Consider the following 15,770-nt stretch of genomic DNA (forward strand, 5'->3'; position numbering starts at 1 on the left):
CACGACTGAATAATAAGGGCTGAGTATCATTTCCTCCTGTTAGACAGCAGAGAAGCCTCCAACCCTTCATAACCCTGTCAGACCTAGGGCTCCTCCTGAGCTCCATGATAGGCCACCCAGGTGGGGCCGACCTCTAAGGCCTCTTGAGCACAGGCCCCCTGTATACCCTTATAGTGTGACCTCTGACCCCTAGCGTGATCTTGGGCCTAGCTGGGACCAGCCCGTGGTGTGGGCTCAGGGGGCGGCCATGGAGCTAGGTAGCTGCTTCGAGACCTACAAGGACTTCAAGGAGTGCTTCAACGCCTACAAAAAGGAGAACAAGTGCTCCTTCATTCTCAGGGACTGCGTCTCCGTCCGCCTCCACAACCTCAACCATGGCACTTCCATCCGTGAGGACATCCTGTAAGGGCGGGGCAGGGGCGGAGCAGGAGGGTGGGGTGGAGGCCGGACAGCCCCCTGAGGGCCTCCTGGAGGAGGAGGTGGGGGAGGAGGAGGAGGTGGAGGAGGAGGAGGTGGAGGAGGAGGAGGGAAATGGATATGCAGTTGACCCCTTATGTCTGTCGCCAGCCATTCATTCAACGGGCGCTTTGAGCACCTGCTATGTGCTTTGTGAAAAGAGAGCAAAAACCTCAACAGGTGTAGCATTTTGACAAACCCACATCACCTTCATTCACTCCTCTATTCAACACGCTTTTCTGGAATTCATAATATCTGCCATTTGTCCCTTTTTTTTTTTTTCTTGAGCATCTTCAGGATCCCAAACTTCACAATGGGGTGAAAAACACCTTAGAGATAATTTCCTTCATCAATCGGTTCTTTACAAAGCTGTAAGAGTCAATTGTTGGTTGGTTGAGTCATTCATTCATATTTATTCAGTCTATAAATTATTCTTGAGCCCCTGATTTTAACAGCTGTTTCCCAATCACTTTCCAATACAGCATTTTCTACTGTGTATTCTTCATCCTGCAGAGTTGTATTGAGGATTTTAGATAAATGTCATGTTTCCCATTTGACAGGTGAGAAAACAGGCTTACAGGTTAAGATGGGTTGAAAACTCAAATGCCTCTAAAGCTCAGGTGAAACAGCCCAGTGTAAGAAAGTTTAACTTTTAATTTTACTATAAGAAAAAGAATGATAAAGTAATAACTGACAAACAGGCCTTTGTGCTGGCAACAACAGAGAAGTATGAATTGGGGCAGTTGGAGAGCAGGCCCATCTAATCAATTTCAGCTGACTGCTGCCATGTGAAAATGATAAGAGGAGTCAGCAATCCAGACTATTATGTGAACTTTTCCATGTTTTAATTGTAAATCAATTCAAATTTTAATTTGCTCCATGTGGGTCAACTTGGGAGTGAAACAAAGGATATCTGTGGGCCCCAGTTTGAGATCTCAGGGTTGAGATGTTTGGCCAAAGTTCCCCGGCTAGGATCCAGGTCGTGTTCTTTCCACAACTCTGAAGTTCAGTGTTGTGCTGGGTACAGATGACACAGTACAAACCTACTCTCAAGAAGCTTAAGGTAGGACAGCAAACCTAGTCTGTGTGCTTTAAAAGAGATGTGTGCAGAAGAGGAGGTAACATGCCTAGGAGGTAGGGAAAGGCTTCACACTGGAAGTATTGGTTTCTCTGGGCTTTGAATGAATTGCAGAGCACTAGAGTAGGGGCTCAAAGGTTAGTTATTGAGTAGCATGGAGGAGTTTGACCAGATGAAGAAGGAGCAAAGGCACAGAATTGTGATAGAAGGTGACATGTTGAGAAACAGTGTGGAGTGCTGTGCTTGGTAAAAGATGAGGCCAGTTGCATTCTTCCTGAAAGTTCTTTAGGTGCCTTCGTGAGATGTTTGTACTTATGTGGGTAGCACCATGCTAAGCAGTGAGAACACCCCCCCCCCCAAAAAAAAAAAAAACCACCCTTCTTTCTGCTGCGTACAGTCTCCTTCAAATAAACTGTAGGAGCTTCCTGTTGCCTTGCGGGTGAAGTCCAGGATCATTATCCTGGCTCACCAGGCCATCTGACCCCTCTGACCTCTCCATCTTGCACTGTGTGCTCTATCCCCACAGGAGCAACTCTACACTCAGTGCCTGTCCCAAGGCCACAGCTTCCAGGTCCTTGCATTTATCATGCCCTCTAGATGTGTCTAGAAAGACATCGCCCATCCAGTTATCTTAGCTCACATTTCCTTAAATGTCAGTTATTTTGTATATCATTATCTCAGTTCTTGTCATACCTCCTACTACAACTTAATTCACATTTTTCTATGAATTGAGTTAGTCTTAATAGTCAAAGAGGGAATGGAGGGGACTCAAGCCATTAGGTGCCTCCCTCCCACATGGGAGGTCCCAGGTTCAGTTCCCAGTGCCTCCTAAAAAGAAGACGAGCAGACAGCAAGTGCAAAACAACGATAGGGGGATAAATAAATAAATTAAATAAATCTTAAAAAAAAAAAAATGGTGAAAGAAACATACTTTAGCCCCAATCTAAACCATGATATTTATGAAGTAACAATAGCAAAAAATTAAATAGGTGTACTCTAGAATCAGATTGACCGATTTGATGTAAAATGGAGTGTTAATGTAAATGAATGCTATGTGTTTAGAAATAACCATTAAAATAAATATTCTTGTGCAATCTGGGGTCATTTTGGACCTCTTTTAGAAAACTTGTTACTATGGCTCATAGCACATTGTTTTGAAATACAATTTACAGGTGTTTCTCTGGGTTAGCTGACTCTTGCAGAGAGGGGTCTGGTTAGTTTCATCCCCAAAGTCTAGCAAAGGGTTTGGCTCATAGCAGGCATTAAATAATTATTTGTCGAGTGAATGAATCAAGTGCTAAACATGCCATTAGGGGAAATGGATGTTGAAAGAGAGCTGTAGGCTGGAGAAGGGCAAGGAAGGCTTGAACGGGGCCCCCAAAGATAAGAGGTGTTGGGAGGTATATTAGTTTTTTACTTGCTATATAACAAATTACCACCAATTTAGTGGCTTAAAATAACAAAAATGTATTATTTTACAGTTCTGTAAATTAGAAGTCAGACGATGTGACTTGAGTTAAAATCAAGGTGTTTGCAGGGCTGCGTTCCTTTCTTGGACATTCTAGAGGAGAATCCATTTTCCTTACTTTTTTTTTTTTTTTTAAATATTTATTTATTTCTCTCCCCTTCCCCCCCCCCCCCCCCACCCTGGTTGTCTGTTCTTTGTGTCCATTTGCTGGGTCCTCTTTGTCCGGCGCATGGGAATCTGTGTCTCTCTTTGTTACGTCATCTTGCTGAGACAACTCTCCCTGTGTGCGGCGCCATTCCTGGGCAGGCTGCACTTTCTTTCGCGCTGGGCGGCTCTCCTTACGGGGCGCACTCCTTGCGCTTGGGGCTCCCCTACGCGGGGGACACCCCTGCGTGGCAGGGCACTCCTTGCGCGCATCAGCACTGTGCATGGGCCAGCTCCACACGGGTCAAGGAGGCCCGGGGTTTGAACCACGGACCTCCCACGTGGTAGACAGACGCCCTAACCACTGGGCCAAGTCCACCGCCCCCTTTTTTTTTTTTTTTTAAACATTGTGATAACACATGCAACATGAAATTTCCCATTTTAACCGCTTTCAAGTATAAAATTCAGTGGTAATATTTACATTCACAGTGTTGTGCTACCATCACCACCATCCAGTACCAAACTTTTCTATCACCCAAACAGAAACTCTGTACCCATTAAACAATAACTACCCATCCTCCACCCCCACATCACCCGTCATCTATTTCTGTCTCTGAATTTGTATATTTTAGTTATTTCATATAAGTGAAATCTACAATATTTGTCCTTTTGTGTCTGGCTTATTTCACTGAACATGATGGCTTCAGGATTCTGTTTCCTTGTCTTTTTCAGCTTCTAGACACTGCCATCACTCCTAGACTCATGGCACCTTCCTCTATCTTTAAAGCCAGCATTGGCAGATTGAGTTCTCATCATGCCACTCTAACCTTGCTTCTATCATCACATCTCTTTCTCTGACTTCTCTTCCACTTTTTTTTATATTCTTTAAATCAGTTTTATTGATACATATTAGGAAAGCATACATACAATCCATCCAAAGTGTGCAATCCATCCGAAGTATATGATCAGTGGTATTGAGTGTAATCACATAGTTGTGTATTTATCCCTTTTCCACTTTAACGACCCTTGTGATTATGTTATGCTCATCCATATTATCTAGGATAATTTTCCCTATTTTAAAATCAGCTCATGAGCAATCTTAAGCCCCTTTGTCCTATAACCTAACATATTCACAGGTTCCAGGGATTAGGATGTGGACACCTTTGGGACCATTCTTCCTACCATGGGATGGTTAACATCCTGGAGGGAGAAATGGTATGAGTTAGTATAGGTATTAATGTGATGTGCTCAGAAGGCAGTGAGGAGACTTGTTTAGCCAGAAGTGAGAATTATGCTGGAGGAAAGAAAATTGGATTGGAGGGTTGGGATTCATTTATTTTTGTTTTTGAAGGTTTAACAATTTTTAAAAATTTGTTTTTGGAAGGGTAATACAGTCATGTCATTAAAAAGAAAATTCAAATCATATAAAAGGGTCTAAAAGTCTGCATTATCTAGAGTCGACTGTTATTACCTTCCTGAAAAGCACTGTGCCTAAACAAGCATATTCTATATATGCATATGCATCTTGTTTTAAACACAAGTGGTTGGAAAGTGGGGGTAATTCTGAGAGCACTCTGTAATTGCTCAGTAAATGATGGCTGGAATAAATAAATAAAAGTGTTAAGTTGAAAAAAAAAAAAACACAAGTGGCAGGATACTATTTATATACATCATTCTGTACCTTGCTTTTCTTACTTATTAATGTATCCTGGAGATTATTTCATATCACTTATTCCACTTGTATGGGCAAGTCAGCCTTATTATAAATTCCACAGTTTAATTCATTCATTTCAGCAACTGTTTACTGAGAACTTCAAGCTAGTGTCTAGAAGTTCAATGTTGAAAAAGATAAATTCAGCTGGTGCCTCATGTAGCTTACCCTCTAGTCAGGAAAGTAGATAGTAAACTATAATCTCACAGAAATAATTATTTACTTAAAACTGTGGTAAGGGCTCCAGGAAAAGGGAAAAGCTCAAGATGCTGGATGGGGGTGGGGGAACTTAACCTCGTTTATACATGGGGGGGTGAGGGTGGGCATGAGGGTTTGGTTGGCACTTGATACCAATGCAGGCTCTTAATTAGAAAAGTGAAATTGTTATCCCTAACGTTTTGCTGAGAAAATTTACAAAGCACATTCCCCTTCACTGTCTGACTTTGTCCTCTGAATAACCTTATCAGAGGCAAGGTTTGTTATTCCCATTAAATGAGTTTACACTTGTAAGTGCTTAAAAGTATTTCATATATATTAGCTGTTACTATTATTATTATATTGCAGATAGGGAAAGAGAGCCAGAAGTCAAATGTTAAGGGGAGACTAATAGTTTCTTCCTCTCTGCATTATGTTAAAGGTCAGAGTTTAATTGTTAACTCTTTGGAGGCTGTGTTTGATGAAGTTCCATGAAAGCAAGAAGAAAAAAGAGATACAGTCAAGGAGAGGGCAGGAGCAGGAACTGAGATAGTTAAGACCTGTAAGACAAAACTAATCAGAGAACCTGTGACAAAAATCACCCTCACCCCAAAACCACCTGAGTGTGAGCCCAGGAAGTCTGGATTTGATACAATCGAAGCCAAGAAAAATGGGAAGGGGCAGAAAGCAGCAGGAAGTACAGTAAGATTTTAAGAAATTACAGGACAGCATCTAGGTGTTAGAACTGATGGTCAGAGCCAGCCTGTTTATTGCCAGAGCTCTTTCTTAGCTGCCATACTTTACTACCAGGCTGTAACAGCTTTTTAATATCTTTTGTTAATTTATTCATTCAAGAAAGTTTTAGTAAAAACCTATGCATTTACCGTGGGCCAGGCTTGAGTTGGGATACAAAGATGACTAAATTGTGGTGTCTATTCTTGAAGACATTAGTGAACTGAGCTAGCTTAGGAGGTGTGAATTCATGAGCATCACAAGTCTTTAAGCAGAAATAGGTCAAGACTGCTTGTTGGGGTTGTAAAGAATATTCTTGGATCATTTATTGGACGCTGGCTCTGTTAAGAGTGCATTGTGTTGGGGTTTTTAGTGACTCGTGAATATGTGGGATGAGTACTGCTCTTGGGCACTGGAGGGCAGGTTTGGGGAAATAATTTTAGGAGGTTAGCAGAGTGCAGTGTTTCCCACAGTCAGGTATACATACTGCTGGTGTTTAGGCAAGATGGTTTTAATATAAGTATTTATTTAAATATGTAGACATAAAATCTTCTTGTTACAGCAAAACAAGGGTGCTGATAGGAAGAAAACCACTTGAAAATAATAATGCAAATGATATGTGGCAAACTATGGCAGATGTAAAGATGGTTTGCAATTCATTGAAGTTCCAGAAATACTGGTACAGTTGTTAAGAGTAGGACTCTGGAGTCAAGAGAAGCAGGCTTTGCCCTGTTAAAAGAGAAAAACACGTACAATATGGGTTGAAAGAGAGACTGTTTGAGCCCAGGGATCTCAAACAGAGTGGAGTGAGTCTTGCTAACCATCTAGTCACAGTTGCTTATGAAAGGATTTAGAGGATTTCCAAGTGGAAAGGATAATAATTGGTTGACAGTTAAGTTCTTCATTGCATACAAGGGTCTTACAAGGCAGGAGCAGATACACATTAGTTAGTATGGTATTCTCATCAATTTCTAATATTCTATCCCTATGGGACTGAGACCAGTTTATCCCTAAATGTCACTCAAATTGCACCTTTATGGGGAATGTTCTGCTATCTCTGAAAGTCCCATCCTGGTAGTCAGTTTTTATTGTCTGGAAAGTCCCTGCCATTTCTTGGAAAGGGATGGCTCCCAGCAACACCAATGCAGGCAGCCATCTTAATTTATTTAACCCCCTTAATTTTGGACAAGACTTTTTAATCTCTGAGCACAGTCTCATCCTTTGTAAAATGAGGAGAGTTGTGGTGAAGATAAAATAAGAAAATGCATGTAGGTGCTGGCACATAGTGCTCAGTAAGTAGTTGCCAAAGTAAGATAGAAAATGGTAGGTACTTGAAGAGTCAAAAAAAAAAATGTATCGTGGGAGGTGCTGGCCTCGGAAAGGATTGAACTTAATGACCCAAAGTCCCAATCAATGAGGAGGTTCTGTGTTTTTTATGACCAGTTTCTCCTTGTCATATTCTTATGGCTGTAGAGTGTTTCTTTATTAGGCCTTTTTGGAGATTGATGTTCTTCAAGCAGTCCATGAAGTACTCTCTGACATCTTTCCATGACTGCTCAGTCTAACAGCTACCTTTTTTTTGTTGTTGTTGAGGTAACAGGGCCAGGGATTGACCCTGGGACCTTGTATGTGGGAAGCCAGCACTCAACCACTAAGCCACATTGGCTCCCATGAGTTGACTTCTTTCATTTGTTTGGTTTTTTTTTTTGTTTTTAGGAGGCACCAGGGACTGAACCTAGGACCTCCCATGTGGGAAGCAGGTGCTCAACCACTTGAGCCACATCTGCTACCCTAACAGCTACCATTTTTGTACTTTTTTTGGAATGCCTTCCATCCACTAGGTTAAGAACTTTATAGGCCTTGTCTCCCTGAATCCTTACCACAGCGCTTTCAACTGAACCCCGTTTGTTATCTGTGTTTTCATTATCCATGCATCCAGAGTCACAGGCTGTGTGGGATAGCAAACACAAAAATCTTGCTAGTAAACCAGTCCCTGCTTAGCCATTCCTTCCTGTGTCTCCCTGCCAGTTCCATCAACAGTTTTGGAAATCAGTATCTGGCTGAGGGATAGATATGGTAAACATCAGGATAATACAATGTAGATAAAACTGATGTAAACTGGACTGCTTATCTTCCAAGAGCTGCAGGACTTGCTGAAGTCCCTGAAAGTTAGGATAGAGAACTGTTTACATCATCCTCAGACTTATGCCAGTTACCAAACAAATACAGGAAATCAACGAGGACAATATGATGAAATTTGAAATGCAAAGAATTGAGACAGGCCCTTGGGAAACTTGATAAAGCCAGGGAATATTTTGGCAAAACTGACCTTTGCATTTTGCAAAAATGAGACAGAAAAGTATCATACATAGTGTTTGGGATAATTATACCAGGGAAAAAAACAGTAAGTTGTTTTAATTCTTCGGTTATTCTAAGAATTGGCATATAGTTGCCATTATAACCTATGTTTTGTTAAATACAAGATAATAGTAAGTTCATAATTTTTGTGTCTTTTTTTTTTTTAAGGAAAGAGTCCACTCAAATCTTTTTTCCACTATTTACTATGAAATGTTTCTGGGGATGGTTTTGGCTGCATTGAACTGAAAAACCTAGCCGAAATTAGCCTATTAGTTCCCAAAATTTAGAAGTCCAGAGGTGGGCCTCTGAAGGTGATTGTTTCCGTCACCTGGGCTATTTCCATCTTTCTACTCTGCTGCCCTCAGTTCTCAGCTTTACCCTCAGGATGACTCCCTTCTTGGCAAAAAGTGCAGGAGGTACAGCCAGGGAAGAAAAGGATCTGCCTTGGTTTCCCGCAGGTTTTCTATCATGTTTCTTTGGCAAGAATTGGGCCAATAGGCATGCCCAGTCCTAATGGGATTACCTCACTTGGTTTACACTAGCTGTGAAGCACGTAGCTTTGTGGGGGAGGGGAGGTTTGTTGGGAGCCAAGGGACAAAAGGATGGAGCAAGGAACCTGCTACAGCCTTTTAAGTGGATTCACCTTAAGTGTACTGATTATTCTTAGATCTGGAGGAACTTACTCTATTGTTATTTGTATATCTGTAGATAAGAGAAGGGAAGTGACTTACCGGGGCACACACTATTAGCAGGAGAGGGAAGATGTTCTGACTGTAGTCTTATTCCTAACTCAAGTTAGTTTGTCTAAAATGGCTTTGCCCTTTTTTCACTTATAAAAATTTTACGTCACCATTCCAGATATAATCTACATACAACAAGGATAAAAATCTTATGTAAAATTTATCTAGAGCTTTAGTTAATCTGTACTAATCCCAAAGTCAGAGCAAATCACTCTTTATTCATTTCAGTTATAAGTGTATTGCTGGTACCTTTATTTAATAGTCATTTAATTTGACTTTTACTAGCCACCTATATAATCATCTTTTCACTAGACTTTGGGAGTAGGGACTATCTAATTTGTCTTTCAGCCTTTGAGCAACTAATGCAGTGTTTGGTGCCTAGTAGGACTCAGTAAATGCTTGATATTAGACAAAGGACTGGTCCAAAGTTATAGTTAGTAAGAGAAAAGTAATAGTGCTCTGACTAGGAGCCAAGTCATCTGACAGAACTCTACGCCTGTGAACGTCCTAGTATACTGCTCGAGTTGTAGGAAGACCTTTCTGTGTTGTACATTCAGTCACTTGCCACTCATTCAGTATCTGTCTATAGGACACTTTGGTATGTGCCAGGGACACCAGGCACTGGGAGTATAGAGGGGGCACATCAGGTTAAAGTCCAGGAGAAGATACAGGATACAGAGTAGACTGGAAGGAGGCAAGGCTGACTGACTTCCCCTTCCTCCGGGTCCAGGTTGAGCACTTTCAGCTCTCAGCGCTGTCCCTGTCTTTAATGGAGTCTGTGCTTTTACTGGAGAGACAGAAATCAGCATAGATTAAAATAACCACAGTGCTAAGTGAATTCTTACAAAAAATTTATCTATTTTCACTGGCAACACTGACCTTTGCATATTGCAAAAATGAGACAGAAAAGTAAGTATCACAGTGTTTGGGATAATTATACCAGGGAAAAGGAAAAAAATAATGGAAGGCTTCAGGCTAATATCCAGTAAGTTTGAAGTGCATGATGCCAATGAGGACAGCATGTTTAGAAACCACTAAGGAAAGTACTGAAGCTGACCAAGGAGGGTCAAGATGAGGAGGGCAAAAATGGGAGTTCCGAGAAAAGAATCAAATCGAGACGCATTTTGAAGGAAGAAAAGCAGCCTAATGGTTAAGTTACTCAGCATAATGGTAGCCAAGCAGACTGAGTTCACCTCCCAGATCCTCGCCCTTGAGAGCACTCCTGAACCTCTTTAAGCCTGTTCCCTCATCTGTAAAATGTGGGTAAATAGTATAAAATGATACATATTGGGCGCATAGTATAGCTGGGCATATAATAAATCCTCAAGACTTGTTATAGTACTAGGGAAGAATTAAAAAGGCATGTTAGCCTATTGGATATGGGCATGAAGGAGAAAGAGGAATTAAAAAGAATGCTAAGGGGAGTGGATGTGGCTCAAGAAGTTGAGCTCCTGCCTCCCATGTAGGAGGTCCCAGCAAACAAATGAAAAAACCAACTCAGGGCAGCCGATGTGGCTTAGTGGTTGAGTGCCGGCTTCCCACATATGAGGTCCTGGGTTCAATCCCCAGCCCCCAGTACCACAAAAAAAAAAAACCCAAAAAAACAAAAAACTGAGGTTCCCATCCTGGGAGGTATGGTCAGTAATGGAGTCAGGAATGGTAGAGCTTTTTGATTGGCAGTCATCAGTAACTTTCTTGGGAGTAACTCAAAAAGCATTTACTATTTGTACATAAAGTCCATATAATTTGAAGAACCAGAGTTATTGTAAACTGTTGAGAGAACAGAAGGGTAGGACAGTCTAAGGGCATGGGAAAAGCTTTCTAGAAAAGATGATGGATCATATGATCTCCAAGGCTGAGTAAGCTCTGATTTGAAGAAAGATGGGAAGGGTGTACGAGGTAGAGGAACAAACATGAGGAAAGGCACGAGGTGAGACGCAGCTTAGTGAACACGGGAAGCTGTACGCAGTTTGTCTTTCTAAGACATAGTAAACAAGAAGGTAAGGAATGGAAAATAAAACTGGAGAAAAAGACAGTGGCCACACTGGTCACCACTCACTGGCCTCCCAAATTACTGGGCCACTCCAGCCCCTTCTGGCCTTGAGCTGGGGCTGGCAGAGCAGCCCCGCACCGACCATGCAATAGGTGTGGGCGTCCTCAGCCCTGGACCCCTCCACCCTCATTGCTGAGCCAGACAGATCCTGTTTTTCTAAGCTTGCCCCACATGGTGGGCAAACAGGACCAGCTAGATTAGAGAGTTTGGAAAAGGATGAGTAAGGTTCCCTGACTGTGCCATGTCATGCCCAGGACTGAGATTTTTTCCCCTCCCCTGGTTTTTGGACTGGAACACTCCCTGAGGAGACAGGTGTGACCTGTCCCACCCACCAGTGGTCTGTGATTCATTCAGTAAGCCTTTGATAAGCATCTGCTGAAAGTATAGCACTGTGTTAGGTACTTAGACAACTATGAGGTATAACTCAGCCCTGCCATTTGGAGACTTCTCCCTCCAATTGGAAAGGCACTGCATAAACATCTGAGAAATTAAATAGCAGAAAACAAGCACCCAAGAGAATGTCATAAGGTTCAGGAGCTGAAATAGTAACAGCTAGCTTATACCGACCATAAAGAAAAAGCTGAACTAGACTCTTGGGCTAAATATTATACTTGTGGCTCATTTAATCCTTACAATAACCTTAAAAAGAAGTTTTTTTACGATGAGGGAACTGTATACACAGAAAGGTGAAGTGACTCACTCAAGTTTAAAGAGCTACTGGGTGGTAGAACTTGGATTCAAATCTAGACAATCTGCCTCCAGCATCTCCACTGTGTAAAGGTATCCTGCCACTTGGCTAAGCATTTTTTTTTTAAATATTTATTTATTATTATTATTTTTTAATTACATTAAAAAAATATATTTGGCTAAGCATTTTAGAGAGATGCTATGAATTCAGAGAAAGAAGCAATATTTTGGCTTGGGAGCATCAGCAAAGGCTTTCTGGAGAAGATGGGACTTGATTTGAACTCTGGAGCTTGGGTAAAGTGGACATAGAAAGAGAAAAGGGCAGATAATCAATTATCTGTTTCCTTTGAATCATCGTTTTCTGCATAAAATGGCAGATATAGAATGAACCCTAAAGATCACCTAGCTGAGTGGTTATTAAACATTTTTTAGGATGTAGACGTTTTTCTTTAAATGAGACACAAACAGAGCTCTTCCCCTCTTTAGAGGCCTGAGGGCCCAGAAAAGCTCAGCTGAAAACCACTTATCTAGTGTAATGTCCTCAAAGCCTGTCTTTTATCTTTGATGTCTGGAGGAAGCTCCCAAAGGACAGGAATGTAGGGGACATTTTAAACAGTGAATAAGCTCTTGGGTACCCTGAGGCCCGCCTCTTGTCTTATTTTCCCTTGTATCTGGTCTCAGATTAAATTGTTGGCAACTACAAATGGGCAATGGAGAGTTTCGGTTTAGGACTGACTGCTTACAGATGAAAATATGGGGTGTTATAGTTGGAGAGGGTCTTGAAGAAAGAGCTGAATACTTTGGGACTTGAGAGTTAACCTATATCTTCCTTCTCTACACCCTACATTACATTGTGTCTCCCAGGAAACATAGGAGTCAGTTTAATGTCCCTAAGAGTATACACCTACAGGGCCTTATAAGAGAAAGGAGGTGGTCAGCACCTTTCTCATTGTCACCTCTACCTTCCCTAGATATGTGAAGGTGAAATTTGTCTGTATTCGGACCCAGTCCAACAGGAAGAGAACACCAGAGGCAGACATGTGCCCAGCATACTTGCTCCTGCAGTACAACGAGAAACTAGATAGACTATTTATCAGTGAACTGAACACCAAGCATATACATGTTGACTCCAAAACTTTTGGTCCTGGTGGAGACACTGCTGGCAAAACACAGAAGACAACATGCCTGCAGAAACCCCAGCCTGTGCAGCCCACAATCAAGAAAAACCTAGATATAGCCAAGAAGTCTCCTGTTGAATCATCGTTTTGCCTAGGTAAGATGCAGGTGCCCTCAGAGCCTGTGCAAGAGAGCATCACTCCTTCTGACCTGGCCAAGATTGCAAAAGTGATGAAGAATTTTCTCAAGGTAGATGAAGGTTCCATGGCCTCCCTTAGTGTGGGCAACAGCAAAGACCTGGACCGACTCAGCTTTCAGAGCAGCAAGATGAGTGACCTGTTCAGCCGCTTCCCAGAGAATCTCCTGCTGCACCGGGTAGAGAACACCCAGGGCCATATCCTCTATGCTTTTTTGGTGGAGAACAAGGAACGAGAGAGTCGAGTGGTACACTTTGCTGTGCTCAAGGCCGAGACAGCCACGTCTGTGGCCAAGATGCTGAGCATCTTCACAGAGTTCAACTCTGACTGGCCCAAGATCAAGGTGGTCTTTGTGGACCCATCCTTCCCTCACCGGGCCATCCTGCAGGAGCTCTTTCCTGCTGCCCGCATCCTCCTTTCCATCTACCACACAACCCGACTCTTGGAGAAAAAGTTGCATCGTAGTTCTGCCGCGCCATCCTTTAAAAGGCTCATGAAAGAAGCCCTGCGGGAGGCTGTGTTTGTCACTTCCAATGCCAGCCTGCAAAGTCTCTCTCAAATGTCCCAAACCCTCCTAGATGAGGATCTCTTCAGCTTCCTGCAGGCCCACTGGTTCTCCTGTGAACTGCTGTGGTATATGCACGTCAGGAAGGGCCTGCACGCATGTAATACCTACATGGACAGCCTGGACATCGTCACCAGCAAAGTGTCCAGCCTCTTTCGGGAACAGCAGTCCCTGCTGGACTGCATCCTCAGCTTTGTGGATTACATAGACTTATTTAACACCAAAGGCTTGAAGAACTTGCCCACAGCTCCTCTCAAGTTAAAGCGGGTCGGGCCAGCAAGCACCATGCCACCAAGGCCCAAGAAGGCCTTTGGAATCTGTGGAGGGAACCTCACCAAGCCTTCTTGGCTCCCCGTGGAAGTGACAAAGTCAGACTCGCAGCAGCAGGTGCAGCCCTCCCAAAGTGGTATGCTAGATAGCTTGCACCAGTGTGGCTCCGAGCTGGCCTATCAGTTGTGTCACAAAGAGTGGGAGGTGGTACAGAACTCCACCCACCTGATGGATGTGGCTCGCTCCCCAGTGGACATTCAGCTGCTAGAGGACTCTCACCAGGTTAGCAAAGATGGCTGCAGCTGCAGCTGTTCCTTTCAACAATGCTACCACCTGCCATGCCGGCATGTTTTGGCCCTGTTGCACACCAGCCAGCAGCCTGTGGGTGAAGCCATGGTGTGCCGCCGGTGGCAGAAGAGGTACCAGCACCTCCTTGGGCCCAATGGGGACACTGTTTTGGCCCCAAACACAGGTCATCCTGGGAAGCAAGGACAACAGGACTTGATTCAGGACCTAAGCGGGGAGCTAGCCAACCTCCTAATGCAGAGTGAGGGGCCAGAGCTGGAGGAGCGCTTTTCCACCCTGCGCAAGATTGTGGACATCTGGGCTGACCCCTGCCAGCTGCCAGAGCCAAGTCAGAATCCAGGGGATTTTGAGGATGTGGGGCAACTGCCTTTCCTCTGGGGAAAGCCAGAGGAAGAAGAGGGCTCCCTCCTGCTGGAGCCATGATTCATGCTTGAAGCACCTGAGCTGGTACACTAGACCACAAATCCTTCTCCTTGGAAGTCTGAGAGCTCAAAGCAGGCAGATCATGCTGGGGGTCAGCTTTTTAACCAGTGTCTTCCTAGGTAGGGGTGAGAAGATTGTCACAATAGAAAGGAGAGGAATTCTGTGTATGACAACCCTTTTCTGTCCCTCTCTACCCTACCTTTGGCATTCTTCAGGAGCCTCATTCATTGTTCAAGGCCAAAGTTATTTCCATGCTGAAAGGTCCATCCCTCTTCCTCTACCCCTGAGATCAGATCCTACTTACTCTACAGAGATGGACCCCTGCCCCAAGAGAAAGTGAGACAAAATGGGTCTGGCAAAAAAGTCTGTTTTTAGGGACAGAGGGAAGAAGGGTGATCTTGGCTGCTGCTGCTCTTTAAGAATCTGTTGTATCTATTTTTGTGTTAAAGTGTTGTTTGTTTGTCTTTTTAATCAAATAAGCAGGGAAATGTATTCTACTTGAACAGGGAAGGAAGGGGAGTTACATCTGGGGGGTGGATTGCACAACAGTAGGACTCCTGATTTTACAGTCAGAAAGTGGGTTCTGTAGATTGGATTGTTTATTTTGAAGGAAATTGAGAATTATCAGTGTAATGGGGTTATGGAGCCAATTAGAAACTGATGCCTCAAAATTCAGACTTAACAGTCCACCACTTCACCCTCTCTCTACCAGCCAAGCTTTCAGCATTGATTTCAGGCAGCCCCATATTCTGGAGGAAACCAAATAGACTGGGAGGGGAGAAAACTGAATTCTAGACTTGACTGCTAGCAACTGGCTGGGTGTCTGTGGGCAAATCCCTAATTTCCTTGACTCCAGTTTCCTCATCTAAAAATTAGCATGTTGGCCAATTTAATCCCAAATTTCCTCTCTAGGTTTATATAAACAGAACATTTCCATTGCAATAATAAACACAATGATTGTGTGTTGTTGCTAGTTGGCAATCTTTTTATATATATATATTCATAAGCTATTTTACTGTGAATTTTCCATTCATATCCTTTGTCCATTTTTCTATTGGATCATTTGTTTTTTGTTGATTTGTGAGAATTCTTTATATATTAATAAAGTAGGTCGTTTTATCATACATGTTTTGAATATTTCTTTTCAAAATTTATTATTTATCTTTTGGCTGTGCTTTATTTTATTTCCTTTTCTTTCCCATTTTAACACTTTCAAGTGTCCAGTTCAGTGGTGTTAATTACATTCATAGTGTTGTGCTACCACCCCTACC

The 15,770-nt window shown here is 42.8% G+C and overlaps 1 protein-coding gene across 1 annotated transcript; it reads left to right on the forward strand.

Moving 5' to 3' along the window:
- The first annotated feature begins 11 nt into the window (after positions 1-11).
- On the forward strand, positions 12-15,623 carry ZSWIM3 (zinc finger SWIM-type containing 3). The gene is made up of 2 exons (XM_004469868.3): positions 12-402; positions 12,594-15,623. Exons 1-2 carry the CDS (start codon positions 248-250, stop codon positions 14,497-14,499), a joined length of 2,061 nt encoding a protein of 686 aa, XP_004469925.3. The 5' UTR covers positions 12-247; the 3' UTR covers positions 14,500-15,623.
- Positions 15,624-15,770: the final 147 nt, after the last annotated feature.

Source organism: Dasypus novemcinctus, chromosome 24 (assembly GCF_030445035.2).
Source record: "Dasypus novemcinctus isolate mDasNov1 chromosome 24, mDasNov1.1.hap2, whole genome shotgun sequence".
NCBI classification, from domain to species: Eukaryota; Metazoa; Chordata; class Mammalia; order Cingulata; family Dasypodidae; genus Dasypus; species Dasypus novemcinctus.